Source organism: Pan troglodytes, chromosome 3 (genome assembly GCF_028858775.2).
Source record: "Pan troglodytes isolate AG18354 chromosome 3, NHGRI_mPanTro3-v2.0_pri, whole genome shotgun sequence".
NCBI lineage: Eukaryota > Metazoa > Chordata > Mammalia > Primates > Hominidae > Pan > Pan troglodytes.
This window is the reverse complement of record NC_072401.2, coordinates 73,497,352-73,512,865: the sequence shown is the minus strand read 5'-3', so window position 1 is coordinate 73,512,865 and position 15,514 is coordinate 73,497,352. Positions and strand designations below refer to the sequence as shown.

Genomic DNA, 15,514 nt, shown 5'->3' with positions numbered 1-15,514 from the left:
GACATTTAAGTCTGCAGAGGTTACTGCTGTCTTTTTGTTTGTCTGTGCCCTGCCCCCAGAGGTGGAGCCTACAGAGGCAGGCAGGCCTCCTTGAGCTGTGGTGGGCTCCACCCAGTTCAAGCTTCCTGGCTGCTTTGTTTACCTAAGCAAGCCTGGGCAATGGCAGGTGCCCCTCCCCCAGCCTCACTGCCACCTTGCAGTTTGATCTCAAACTGCTGTGCTAGCAATCAGCGAGACTCTGTGGGCATAGTACCCTCCAAGGTAGGTGCAGGATATAATCTCCTGGTGTGCCATTTTTTAAGCCCGTTGCAAAAGCGCAGTATTAGTGTGGGAGTGACCCGATTTTCCAGGTGCCATTTGTTACCCCTTTCTTTGACTAGGAAAGGGAACTCCCTGACCCCTTGCGCTTCCCGAGTGAGGCAATGCCTCACCCTCTTCGGCTCACGCATTGTGCTGCACCCACTGTCCTGCGCCCACTCTCTGGCACTCCCTAGTGAGATGAACCTGGTACCTCAGATGGAAATGCAGAAATCACCCGTCTTCTGCGTCGCTCATGCTGGGAGCTGTAGACCGGAGCTGTTCCTATTCGGCCATCTTGGCTGCCCGCAAAAGATCAAAATTTTAAGGAAAGGGCATTGCTAGGAACAATGAATGCCTGAAATCACCATGTATAACCATGAAATTGTACTATGTGGGGGGTGTGGTATATGTGTGTTTATTTTATTCTACATTAGTACTTCATTTAAAAATAACTAAGGAACGTAATTCGGTAACTAGATCCTGCCTTGGAAAACCTTTTGCCATGAATGACAAATTCACGTAATAAAGACTGTTTTTAACCCACCAAGTATATTCTGTTTCTCCCCCCGCCCCCCAGCTGGGATCTTGCTTTTTTAAAGAAAAAAACATAAAATTAGCCTAATGTATTAGGGTTCTCCATAGAAACCTAGCGATTAGGAGAGATGATGTATTATGAAAATTGGCTTAAGTGATTATGGAGACTGAGAAGTACCACCATCTGCCATTTGCATGCTGGAGACCCAGGAGAGTGGTCCAAAGGCTTCAGAACCAGGAGCCCTGATGTCCAAGGGCAGGAGCAGATGATGGATACATCTCAGCAAGAAGACAGCATTTTCCCCTCCTCTACCTTTTCATTCTATTCAGGCCCTCATCAGATTGAACGATGCCACCGACATTGGCACACTGGTGAGGGAGGACCTTCTTTACTCAGTCTACTGATTCAAATTCAAATGCTAATCATCTTTTCCAGAAACAGCCTCACAGACAAACCCAGAAATAATGTTTTACCAGCTATCTGAGCATCCCTTAGCCAGTCAAGCTGACATATAAAGTTAACCATCACACCTAATTAAACAAAAGTGCTACTAATTATATTGATGTGTTTTGTTCTCTAACTCCTTGTAAAAGCTTCTGTCATTCCTATGGGAAGTAAAATATAGTTGTTCTCTAATCAAGTGTAGTAGACAAGTTTCCATTTCTTAGCCAAAATATAATCTTCTTTAATATAAAATAAGTCCACATGCTGTATAATGGTAAAATATTTTCAAATATCTCACATTTGTTATACAAATAAGGACTGTATTTGATTATTTTTGATTGCCACCCAATAAATCCAGACAATAAACATAATTATCTCTACACCCAATAATGAGCATTGATTCCAGGACCACAGGAGAAGAGAAGACTTCTCCAGGAAGTTCATAAACACTTTGCAATTGTCCACTCTGAGATTCCAAGATCCACACTTTCCCATCAGTAGATGCTGCTGCCAGCAACATTTCATTGCTGCCATTGTAGTTATGGAAAGCAAACGGTGTTGCATAGACCCTTGAAGTAGTTTCAAATTTCCACTGCAGGTGACCTTTCATGTTACAACAGTAGATAAAGCAATCATGGGAACCAAAAAATATTTTTTGCTCTGATGGTGAGGTACACGGGGATGAAAAGATTGGTCCACTGGTAGAGAACTGCCAAACCTATAACAAGTAATAAAAATAAATATAATTCATTCATCTAATTGCTCCAATTCTCCCTTAAAGCTCTACGAGGTTCTTAATGCAAATCTAAGAGATATAGGCTATTTGAATGGTAACTATACACAGACAAAATGGCTTTTTCTGAAAAGTAGCACTATCATACTAGACCTCTGTCCCAGTGGTAAAATGTAAAATCTAAGACAAAATATACTGGAGTGTTGTTACTATGTGATTCACTGCCGTGCATAATAAGTAAAATTAATTTTGAACTCCATTCAAGAGTTAGTATTATTCAGAGACAGAGAGTTCAAAGGTAAAACTACATTGAGTTTTCAATATTATCTTTTTTTAATTTTTAATTATTATTATTATTATTATTTTTGGAGATGGAGTCTTGCTCTGTCGCCCAGGCTGGAGTGCAGTGGCATGATCTCAGCTCACTGCATCCTCTGCTCGCCAGGTTGAAGTGCTTCTCCCACCTCAGCCTCCCGAGTAGCTAGGTGCATGCCACCACACCCAGGTAATTTTTTGTATTTTTAGTAGAGATGAGGTTTCACCATGTTAGCCAGGATGGTCTCGATCTCCTGACCTCGTGATCCGCCCACCTTGGCCTCCCAAAGTGCAGAGATTACAGGTGTGAGCCACCACATCCAGCCTTCAGTGTATCTTATTAAAAACTGGGCCAGGCATGGTGTTTCATGCCTATAATCCCAGCATTTTGGGAGGCCAAGGCAGGCAGATCACCTGCAGTCAGGAGTTCAAGACCAGCTTGGCCAACATGGTGAAACCCCGTCTCTATTAAAAATACAAAAATTAGCCAGGTGTGGTGGCACGCACCTACAGTCCCAGCTACTGGGGAGGCTGAGGTGGGAGAACCACTTGAACCTGGGAGGCAGAGGTTGCAGTGAGCCAAGATCACACTACTGCACTCCACCCTGGGCGATAGTGAGACCTTGTCTCAAAAAAAAAAAAAAAAATTGAGACCAGTTTTCAATATATCTTCTTACAAACTATGTATCTTCTTTTCCAAATGTAGGAAAAAAGAATTAATTGTGCTGAAAGGAAGAGTTTATGGGCAATGATAAACAGTTATAAGTTGTGGCCAGGCACGGTGGCTCACACCTGTAATCCCAACACTTTGGGAGGCCAAGGCAGGTGGATCACCTGAGGTCAGGAGTTCGAGACCAGCCTGGCCAACATGGTGAAACCCCATCTCTACTAAAAATACAAAAATTAGCTGGGTGTGGTGGTACACACCTGTAATCCTAGCTATTCAGGAGGCTGAGGCAGGAGAATGGCTTGAACCCAGGAGGCAGAGGTTTCAGTGAGCCAAAACTGTGCCAGTGCACTCCAGCCTGGGCAACAGAACAAGATTCCAACTCAAAAAATAAAATTAAAGAAAATAAAATTCATATGGAACCAAAAAAGACCCAGAATAGCCAAAGCAATATTGGGTAAAAAGAACAAAGCTGGAGGCATCACAGTAACTGACTTCAAAATAAGGCTAATTTAGCCTAAATGGCACTGTATTGGTATAAAAATAGATAGATCAATGTAATAGAATGGAGAACCTAGAAATAAATCCACATAGTTACAGCCAATGGAGTTTTGAGAAAGGTGTCAAAAATACACAATGGGGAATGGACACCCTCTTCAATAAATGGTGCTGGGAAAATTGGAGCTCTACATGCAGAAGAATAAACCAGACCCCTCTCTCTCACTGCATATAAAAATAAACTCGAGATGGATTAAAGACTTAAATTTAAGACCCAAAACTAGTTAAAACTACTAGAAGAAAACATAAGGGAATCACTTCAGGACACTGGTCTAAGCAAAGCTTTTATAGCTAAGGCCTAAAAAGTATAGGCAACAAAAACAAAAATAGTTAAGTGGGACTATATTAAGCTAAAAAGCTTCTGCACAGCAAAGGAAACAACAGAGTGAAGAGACAGCCTGTTGAATGGGAGAAAATACTTGCAAACTATTCATCCAACAAGGGACTAATATATAGAATATGAGGAACTCAAACAACACAACAGTAAACAAATCCTATTAAAAAGTGGGCAAGGGAGATGAATAGACATATCTCAAAAGAAGACATACAAATGGCTAACAGGTATATGAAAAAAACACTCAACATCACTAATGATCAGGGAAATGCAAATCAAAACCACAATGAGATATCTTCTTACCAAGTTAAAATGGCTGTTACTAAAAGAACATAACAAATGCTGACAAGGATGTGGAGAAAAAGGAACTTACACTGCTGGTGGGAATGTAAATTAGGGTAGTCATTGTGGAAAACAGTATGGAGATTTCTCAAAAAACTAAGAAGAGAACTATCATATCCAACAGTCCTACTACTATTTACCCAAAGACAAAAAATCAGTATATCAAAGAGACAACCTGCACTCCCATCTCCCATGTTTACTGCAGCACAATTCACAAGAGCAAAGATATGGAATGCACTTAAGTGTCCACCAATGGATGAGTGGATAAAGAAAATGTAGTATATATAGATGCAGTGAAATACTATCAGGCCATAAAAACCAAGGAAATCATGTCATTTGCAGCAACATGGATGGAACTGGAGACTTTTATCTTTTTTTTTTTTTTTTTTGGAGACAGTCTCGCTCTGTCACCAGGTTGGAGTGCAGTGGCACGATCTTGGCTCACTGCAACCTCCACCTCCCGGGTTCCAGCGATTCCCCTGCCTCAGCCTCCCAAGTAGCTGGGACTACAGGCGCGTGCCACCATGCCCAGCTAATTTTTTTTTTGTATTTTAGTAGAGACGGGGTTTCACCATGTTGGCCAGGATGGTCTCGATCTCCTGACTCTGTGATCCTCCCGCCTCGGCCTCCCAAAGTGCTGGGATTACAGGCGTGAGCCATGATGCCCGGCCATTGGAGATTTTTATCTTAAGTGAAATTAAGCCAGGCCCAAAAAGACAAATATTGCATGTTCTCACTCATATGTGAGAGCTAAAAAAGTTGATCTCAGGGAGGAAGAAAATGGAATATTAGAAGTTGGGGGCCGGGCGTGGTGGCTCATGCCTGTAATCTCAATACTTTGGGAGGCTGAGGCAGGTGGATCACTTGAGGTCAGGAGTTCGAGACCAGCCTGGGCAACATGGTGAAACCCCGTCTCTACTAAAAATACAAAAATTAGCCAGGCATGGCAGCATGCGCCTGTAGTCCCAGCTACTTGGGAGGCTGAAGCAGGAGAATTGCTTGAACCCACGAGGTGGAGGTTGCAGTGAGCCAAGATCACACCAATGTACTCCAGCCTGGTAACAGAGCAAGATTCTGTCTCAAAAAAAAAAAGAAGTTGGGGTGGGTTGGCTAATAAAAAAATAAAAACAGGTTAGTTAATAGGTAAAAACATATAGTAAGAAAAAATAAGTTCTAATGTTCAGTAGCAGAGTAGGATGACTACAGCCAACAACAATATGTTGTATATTTCAGAACAGCTAAAAGAGAAGACGTGAAATGATCCCAACACATAGAAATAATAAGTACTCAAGGTGATGGACACCACAAACACCCTGACTTAATCATTACACAGTCTATGATTGTAACAAAATATCACATACATACCCCATAAATAGGTACAAATGTCTGTATCAATTAAAAGAATCCAGGGGTTTTATTTAAACTTTCATAATCTCAATAGAAGTTATAATAAAACAGGCTAAAAACTGGTAATATTTTAAAAATTGGGGGAGATGACAAAAGAAGTGTAACAATGTTTGGGTAGAAATCTTTTAAATCTACTATGTCTTCTTTAAAAAATTAAGAAATCCATGGCTTCACAATTAAAATAGAACTACTTCTCAACACCGTGAGTTGAATAATGATGTTTAAAATGTTACTTCAGTTGTCACCATCTGCTTTGCCTTTAAGAAAAGTAAATTTTAAAAATATAAATAGAACTATAGATATATAAAATTTCTAGTTCTATTTTTTATATATACATTTTTATATATATAAAAATGTATATATAAAAAATTTCTAGTTCTATTACCTGTTCTCCAAAGTGAGTAAAGCAGAGTAAATTCCCATCTACACAGCCAATACAAATATACTGTGAGCAACATCGTGGGGAAGAGAAGAGTGGTTTTCCGCAGGAATGTTTCCAAATAACGTTCCCAGTAGCCTGTCACAGGAAAAAGCAATTCACAGCATTTTATGTCATCCTACTAATCAGTTACCCTTTAAAAAACAAACTCATACATCTCCTAGGGGTAGAACTAAAATAGCAGAAAATGCTGTAGTGGTATGCAGACATAAATGAAGCTGGTATACATATATAAAATTAATCAGTGCTATTTATGAGAACTAGGAAAAAGGCTTGCAATAAAAGCAGCAAAGAAAAAACTAGCACCTAAGAGTTATCCCTGTGATGGACATAAAGTTCTTAATATGATGAAAAAAATTCTGTCAATTTGAACCTAGGAGGCAGAGGTTGCAGTAAGCTGAGATTGCGCCACTGCACTCCAGCCTGGGTGACAGAGGGAGACTCTGTCAAAAAACAAACAAACAAACAAACAAAAAAATACATATATATATACAGGAATTTAAATTTTCTTATCTTTCTAGATCTCATGTCAATCATTTTTAATGAATTCCAGTTTGGTGTATGTGGACTACTACAATTAACTGAAAACTACTCAAACTTTCAAAGCTCAAAGCAAAAGTTTTACAAATTTAAAGAAAAGTAATAAAATCAATACGTATTATTTTATGCCTACAGGATTTACAGCCAGTAAAAGTCCTCCCAATGTAGCAAAATACAAATGATGTGGAATCAGGTTCAAACACGGAGAGGAAAAGACAGTTCCTCCACATTTTGACTTCCAAACACACTTCTTTCTCTGCAAATAAGAAAACAAATTAATTTGTTCTTGTTGATGGTTAACAAATCCATATAACCTACCCTTCATGATATTATGTCTGTTTAGTTAATATAAGTTTTTATCTTTAGTATAAAATACATGCCTACTGTGGAGAATCAGATTAGTATAAAGACAAAGGACACTACCCAGAGACAACCAGTGTTAACATTTTAGCATTTTCTCATTTGATCTTTTTGGGGTATGGGTGTGTGTGTCTGGGCGCACACATCTGAGAATATGTGTATATACACACACACGATCTAATATAGCTGAGATCATTCTGAATATATAACTTGGTATCATATTTTGCTCACTGATTTTGTAAAATGATTTAAATATAATTTTAATCCATAATATCCCATATGAACATAAATAATTTCTCTCTCTACCTTATCATTGAACGTTTTTTGGAATTTCTAGGTATTATAAACAACTTAGAAATAGGCATCTTAATGCATATATTTGACTATGTTTCTGATTATTTTTGCCAGGATTTCTAAAAAACGAATTTTATTGGATCAAGGATATGATATTGTTACCTATGGTCAAATCGTTTTCATTAGAGGCCTCACTAGTTACAACCTCTTACCACTCTCATCAGCATTTAATGTTATGATGAATATGTCTTCTAATCTAATACCATTTGTTTATCTCAAGAGTTTTTAATTTTCATTCCTTTGATTATTAAATTCATGAACTATTTATATACATTTACTAGCTGTCTCTTCTTTGGGGTCCTGTGTATTAATGTCCCTTGTTTATTTTTCTATCTGCTCCACATTTGTCTTATTAATTTGTATTTGATCTTTATTTTCATTAATACTTATAAATATAAATGAATTTCTACTTTTTTTACATTTATTTCAAAAATTTTCCCAGCTTAATTTCATAATTCTTACATAACATTTTAATTTTTATGTAATCAGGTCTTAAAATATCTTATTGATATCTTCGTCATTTTTTTCTACTGTCAAGATGATAATCCTAAATTCTTTAATTCCAAAACTCTGAGTAGCACACTTATTTGTGGTAAATTTGGTAATGAAGTTAAAAAGGTCTTAAGATATTAAGACTTAATTAATGCTTTATTCTTCCCAGACCACACAAGCTTGGGAAATAGTTAATACCTGTTCCAAGGCTCAACTACACCTGACAGTTACTCACTCTTCTTCTAAGTATTGAAATTTAATGCTTCTATGCTTATGGTATTAGACTAATGAGGTGAATTTTCTTTTTTTTTTTTTTTTGAGATAGAGTCTCACTCTGTCACCCAGGCTGCAATACACTGTCACAATCTTGGCTCACTGCAACCTCCACCTCCCAGGTTCACGCAATCCTCCCACCTCAGCCTCTGGAGTAACTACCATTACAGGCATGCGCCACCATGCCCAGCTAATTTGAGGTCAATCCTTACATAAATATCTAAAGCATATGCGTGCTGGTCATGAGATCCAATGTAAATGAGTCCTGTGGTTGGATCCATGGTTGCCGAGCTTTTGACAGCATCTTCAGTAGTAAACATCCAGTATTTTTCTCCACTATTACTTTTCAGAACATAAACTAATCCATTATAACAGCCTACCAAGAAACAAAGCACAAAAGATTTGATATAGATATATTACTGGAAAATAATTCTTTAGCCTACAGCATGCAATTTATATTCAGTCCTCCTCTAATACATAGGCTCTATGATAAGCTCATCTGGCTTACATTTTAGCAATGTAAAGCAGAAACTGAATTAGTAATCACTTATGTAAAATATCTATTTAGTAGGTGTATCTTATCTTTTAAAAGTACTTCACTAATTTTTTTACATATTTTTAAGAAGCGCTTCACTACTGAAAAAATAATAAAGTACACTGTGGTGGAGAGAGATTTTTGACACATCTGGATTCAGATTTCATCACGACTGTCACTGGGCATTTAAATCACCCAGTGTTGCTAAGCCCCAAATTATTCATCTGCAGAATGTGGAGTCATCTACTTCCAGGGTTATTGCAACAATTCAGATAATGTGAACAAATACCCAGTGCATAGAAGGTGTTTAAGAAGTGCTAACGTTAATAGTCAATGTTCATTGAGCATTTACTATGTGTCAGGTGTTATTCTAAGTATGTTACATCTATTAATTCATTTAATCCCCACAGTGAAGTAAGTACTATTATAACCACATTTTATAGATAACAAAATTGAAGCACAGAGAGACTAAATTACTGGGGAAAAATTACAGAGCTCATATGTGGCAAACCAAGATTTGAATCTAAGAAGTCAATCTCCAGAGCCTATGCTCTTAACAACTAAACTGCTTTTCCCAAATTGCTGCTATGGATGAGAAGACAGGGCAGGAGTCCTTGACCTTGGTGTAGCCAAAATAACCTAACTGGAAGTAGAGATAGTTCAAATGTACAAAGTGAAGGTCACTCAAATTCCCTGGAGATCATGAAAATCAGGAGAAGTAGAATTTGGGGACAGCTATTTAGGGCAATTTCATTGATGCCCACTCTCTAGACAGCTCTGCCTATGGCCGCTGCCACTCATTTGAGGCCCAATTCCCAATGTACTTTTTATGCTTTTTTTTTTCCCTGGCAGTTATTATTTAGTAGCAAGAGAGTAGTGGCCAGCTCAGAGATGACAAAGAGAAATGTCCTACATAGTAGAGCACCCCAGAACTCACCTGGGTAAAGATTTCTGTCAATTCAGTTTAATTCCAAAAGACAATACAAAAGAAAATCTTTTTGACCTTGGGTTAGGCAAAGATTGCTAAGATGACACCAAAAGCATGACCCATTAAAAAAATTAAATTGGACTTCATCAAAACAAAGGACTCCACTTCAAAAGACACTACGTCACTACGCTAAAAGAATAAAACACAAGCCCCAGACTGAGAGAAAACATGCAAAACATATATCTGATAAATGATTTATATTCAGAATACATAAAACAATTCTTAAAACTCAATTTAAAAACTTAAAAATGGGAAAAAGATTTCAATAGACACTTCATAAAAGATACACAGAGAGCAAATGAGGTTTTGAAAAGGTGCTCGTCAGACATGGTGGCTCACGTCTGTAATCCCAGCACTTTGGGAGGCTGAGGTGGGCAGATCGCTTGAGCCCAGGAGTTTGAGACCAGCCTGGACAACATGCAGAAGCTCTGTCTCTACAAAAATTACAAACATTAGCCAGGTGTGGTGGTGTATCTGTAGTCCCAGCTACTCCAGAAGCTGAGGTGGGAGCATCACCTGAGCCCAGGAGTTCGAGGGTGTAGTAAGCCATGATGACGTCACTGCACTCCAGCCTGGGTGACAGAGCAAGACCCTATCTAAAAAAAAAAAAAGATGCTCAACACACTGGTCACTAGGGAAAGGCAAATTAAAACCACAATAAAATTCCACTCATGATTATTTCAACGGCTACAACAAAAAAAAAGTTAAAGCTGACAATACCAAGTACTAGCAAAAATGTGGTGCAACTGGACTTTTCACACATTGATGGTGGAAATGCAAAACACAAAAAATTGGGAAACAATTCAGCAGTTTCTTATCATTCAGGTGTATTACTGAAAGTGTTCTGTAGTATAATTTTCAAAATGCCGTTGTTTAAAGGGGAAGAAGGGAAGAATCACATTCAGATTCAAGTAGATTGCTGCTAGGATAGCACAAGTAGGGAAAGCTATTCCTAAGCCTTTAGTCTGAAAAGCTTTGATGAAGATTCCATGAGCGTATAAAATGAAACCTAACATACTTGGGAGAGTAAAAAGAGAGTTGTAGTCAGGGGGAGATATTACACCCAGGACCCCCATATTCCTAATAGAGTAAAAGTCACCTATACCTTAATGAAACTAAGCAGCAGTTAGTAGCTAACTCTTAATGAGCACTTATGAAAAAATGCTCACCAGGCCAGACATGGTGGCTCACGCCTGTAATCTCAGCACTTTGGGAGGCTGAGGTGGGCAGATCACTTGAGCCCAGGAGTTTGAGACCAGCCTGGACAACACGCAGAAGCTCTGTCTCTACAAAAATTACAAATATTAACCAGGTGTGGTGGCACGTCCCTAGCAATGCACCAATCGATTCATAAACAGTTATCTCATTTAATCCTCCCAAAAGCTTGATAAAAGATTCTAGTGTTTTAAAATATGTCCAGGAGGCTGGGTGCAGTGGCTCACACCTGTAATCCCAGCACTTTGGGACGCCGAGGCAGGTGGATCACAAGGTCAGGAGTTCAATACCAGCCTGACCAACATGGTGAAACCCCATCTCTACAAAAAATACAAAAATTAGCTGGGTGTGGTGGCATGTGCCTGTAATACCAGCTACTCAGGGGGCTGAGGCAGGAGAATCACCTGAACCCGGGAGGTGGAGGTTGTAGTGAACCAAGATCGCGCCACTGCACTCCAGCCTGGGAAACAGAGCCAGACTCCATCTCAAAAAAAAGAAAAAAAAAAAAAAGTACATGAATTCTTTGATGTACTTCCTTTCAAGAGGTGGAGCCTAATTCTCTTCCCCTTGAGTGTGGCTTGAACTGAGTTATGCACTTTTTTTTTTTTTGAGACAGTCCTGCTCTGCTTGCTCAGACCAGAGTACAGTGGCACAATCACCACTCACAGCAGCCTCAACCTACTGGGCTCTAGTGATCCTCCCACCTCAGCCATCCAAGTAGCTGGGACTACAGGCATGTACTACCATGCCTAGCTAATGTTTGTATTTTTTGTAGCGACAGAGTTTCTGCATGTTACCCAGGCTGGTCTCGAACTCCTGGGCACAAGCGATCTGTCCACCTCGGCCTCTCAAAGTGCTGATATTACAGCTGTGAGCCACCGCGCCTGGCTGAGTTATGCCCTTCTAATTAACAGAAGAAAACAAAAAATAATGGTATGGAATTTGGAACGCTAGGTCATAAAAGATACTCTGTTCCTCTTTACTTGCTGTCTCCTGGATCACTCTGAGGAATGTTAGCTGCCATGTTGTAAGGGCAGTCAAGCAGCCTACAGAGACGCGTATGTGGCAAGAATTGAAGCTTCCTGCCAGAATCAGCAAAGAACTGAGGCTTTCTGCTAATAGTGATGTAAATGAGCTATCTTGGCAGATTTTCCAACCCAAGTCAAGCTTTCAGATGGCTATAGCCACGTGAAAGCCCTGAGCCAGAACTGCCAGCTAAGCTGCTCCTGAATTGCTGACCCATAGAAACTATGAGACAATAAATTTGTGTTGTTCTAGGTTGTTGAGTTTTGGGGTATTTGTGATGCAGCAACACATTTTATTATTATTCCCATTTTACCCACAAGGAAAGTGAAATTCTAAGAGGTTCAGTAACTTGCCAAAGGTCACAGAGTTCATAATAGCTATACAGGTAGGTTCAAATCCAGGGACTCTTGACCCCAAGGCCCACAATATTAATCAGCACAGGGTTAACTATAATTTTTGGACAGCAACCAAACCCACCATATTTAGATTTTTAAAAAATTTAACTTGGGCCTATGAAGATTATTGTATGGTAATTCAATTTAACTTCACAAACCTCAAATTCAAAAACTTACCCACCACAATAAAGTTTCCACACTTAGATACACATGCTGAGGATTCAATTCGATCTCCCAAAATCTGTTCCCATTTTACCTTCCCAGAGTAAAAGTCAACTGCCTTCATTCTATGAGAATGGGAACCAATGTACACAGTTGTAGATGACTTATCAAAAGTGGGTATTACAACCAGCGGTGAAGCATCTACACATTTGCCTGTGTCTGACCTCCACCTCACATGTAACTCCATTTTCTGAGGCCCTATCGCAGGTTTCCCCTCTTCAGAAACTTTTGCAACACAGGATGGATCTTTTGACTTCCCAATAAGAACTGGAGAATTTAAGTCTTTCAAATTTTGAATGTTGGTCTGTGAAACTGAGTCAGAAGGACAGGCTGAAGAGCAATGTCCTAACTTTGTTAAAAACCTAGTGGAATTCAGAGACAAAATTTGACTCCCTCTGCTCAGTACAACAAAAGCATTAATCTCATTCTGGCAAGTGAAAGTCATGATGGCTTTCTGATGTAAAGATGTTCCACTGGCTTCCTCTTGATTAATGTCGCTGAGTTTCCTTTTTGTGGCACAACTCTTCCTGAATGTCACATCTTCATCTGGAACCACTGTTTGAAGGATGTGATTATAAATCTCTAAAATGGAACTGCTGAGAATAATTTCCAGAAGCCCAGGTACTGATGTACCAACAAGTTTTTCAATCTCACTGAGGAGCCGGATGGACTTTAAGGAATCTCCACCACTATTTAAGAAGAGTGACTCATCAGGAACCCTCAAAAGATCTTCTGGGAGATTCAGAGTAGACTACAGATGAGAGAATAGAGAAATATGTGACGTAAAGGTCTAAAAGCAAAAGACTTCAACATTTACAGGTAATATATAGAGATGAGAGTACCTACATTAATAATTAGAAATATAGGTCGGGTACAGTGGCTCACGCCTGTAATCCCAGTACTCTGGGAGGCCAAGGCGGGCAGATCACATGAGGTCAGGAGTTCGAGACCATCCTGGCCAACACAGTGAAACCCCACCTCCACTAAAACCACGAAAATTAGCTGGGTGCAGTGGTAGCCACCTGTAATCTCAGCTACTCGGAGGCTGAGGCAAGAGAATCGCTTGAACCCAGGGGGTGGAGGTTGCAGTGAGCCAAGATTGCGCCACTGCACTCCCGCCTGGGCGACAGAGTGAATCTCCATCTCAAAAATAATAATAATAATAATTAGAAATATAAAATAAATACTTTTAATAATAAAAATAAAGTTTTAAATTATTTTATTTATGTTAAAGGAGATCACTGTACTGCCAATTTTGTCACAAATTCACTCTAAAAGTACAAAATATACTTCCCTTTAGAGCAGTTTTCTTACCCATAAAATTGGGACAAAAACATCTGATTTATTTATTATAAAGCCCACAAGACACCAATAGCCAATATTTCTATAATATGGGAATAATTTGTCTTTGGCTGCTTCATATAAAGCAAAATTACTTTCCAAGAATCTAAAAATGAAGTAGAAGAGACTTTTATCTTAGATACCCTCTATTTTTAGACAAGGCTACACAATTACATCCTCTTTTCAGAACCCTTTAGAAAAGAAAAATCTACATTTTATTTAAGAAAAATTATTAACTTACTGAGATATATTCTTAAACAAACTCTCTCAAGTAGAAATACATATTAGTACTGAAAGTTCTTTTAGAATAATGATGTAAGCCCTAAGTATAACAGACAACACACTGTGCTATAGCAAGATTTGGCTATTTTCTCAGCTCTGACAAGAGTGTTACTACATTCCACCGATCCTCTTAGAGAAAAGTTATGTCAAAACAGGCTTTGTCTACTTGTGCCTTTTATGACTACTTCACTTTCAATAAATTTCTTTGTCGGAAACTTAATCTAGTCTTATAGTAGAGAACCTAACCTTCATTTTAATACAAATTGGATAAATGAAGATATACTAGCTAACATCTGGGTAGCAATAACATTCTCAGAAAATTTTATCCAACTTGTTAGGATGATAGCAGTCCCTAAAGATATAAAATGACCTCTTTATAATAATAATTTTATAACTTAAAAATTGTACCTTCCACAAATACTGTAATTTTTCCCAAAGGTCCTCTTTCCCACTGAGCTTATTCTCAGACTTCAAGTTTATGTAGTTTAAATATATCTTGTTTAACTCAGAAACATCAATTTTGCCTTAATATAAAAGAGAAATAACAAATGTTTTAAAACATTTTAAAATTTCACTCAAAGCCTTTATATATTCATTAGCCATATACATTTTTCTTTGTACAACACAGAAATCATATAAAGAGTTTGTTGTCAACAATCAATTCTAAAAAGTTGTCTGATACTATCAAGAATGTAGAGAGAAATAGATGAGAAACAGGTCAGGCATAGTGGCTCAGTCCTGTAACCCCAACACTTTGGGAGGCTGAGGTGGGAGGATCGCTTGGGGCTAGGTGTTCAAGACCAGCCTGGGCAACACAGCAAGACCCTGTCTCTACAGAAAAATTAAAAAATTGGCCTGTAGTTCTAGCTACTCGGGAGGCTTAGATGGGAGGATCACTTGAACCCAGGAAGTTGAGGCTGCAGTAGTGAGCCCTGACTGCACCACTGCATTCCAGCTTGGGTGAAGAAGTGAGACCCTATCTCCAAAAAAAAAAAAAAAAGAAAGAAAAAGGAAAAAAGGAGCTAATATTTATCCAATTTATCTCAATTTCAAGAGTTAAGGAAATAGTTCCATTACCTGAGCAATTACTGCATGTTGAAGTATATATTAAATAAAAATGAAATTGGGAAGGCAATATGGTGATTAAGATTATATATTTTGAAGTCAAACAGTCCTAGACAGATAAAACAAACAATAATAAAAATAAAATTAAAATAAAAAACAGTCCTAGACAGAATATCAATTCTATCACTGTGATAGGTTAATTGTATGTATCAATGTGGGTGGGGGCCACAGGGTGCCCAGATTAACCATTTTTCTGACTGGGTCTGTGAGGGTGCTTCTGGATGAGATTAGTAGATGAAACTAATTAAGGACTCAGTAAAGTAGATTGGGCATCATCCAAACTGTTGAGGGC

General features: G+C 38.6%; 1 protein-coding gene across 20 annotated transcripts in view; it reads right to left on the bottom strand.

Moving 5' to 3' along the window:
* Positions 1 to 1,495: 1,495 nt before the first annotated feature.
* AASDH (aminoadipate-semialdehyde dehydrogenase) overlaps positions 1,496 to 15,514 on the bottom strand; it is a 53,995-nt gene continuing 39,976 nt past the window's right edge. For 10 of the 20 annotated variants that reach the window (XM_063808849.1, XM_063808850.1, XM_063808861.1 and 7 more), the window contains 6 exons: positions 14,506 to 14,621; positions 12,430 to 13,225; positions 8,306 to 8,469; positions 6,748 to 6,870; positions 6,021 to 6,152; positions 1,496 to 1,997 (listed from right to left, as the gene is read on the bottom strand). In XM_063808849.1, the coding sequence (XP_063664919.1) occupies positions 1,608 to 1,997; positions 6,021 to 6,152; positions 6,748 to 6,870; positions 8,306 to 8,469; positions 12,430 to 13,225; positions 14,506 to 14,621 (1,721 nt within the window). In that variant the 3' untranslated portion in view covers positions 1,496 to 1,607. Of the gene's footprint in view, positions 1,998 to 6,020; positions 6,153 to 6,747; positions 6,871 to 8,305; positions 8,470 to 10,785; positions 10,903 to 12,429; positions 13,226 to 14,505; positions 14,622 to 15,514 lie in introns of all 20 variants that reach the window. The other 10 variants (XM_016951684.3, XM_054683106.2, XM_063808852.1 and 7 more) reach the window with 2 other exon arrangements.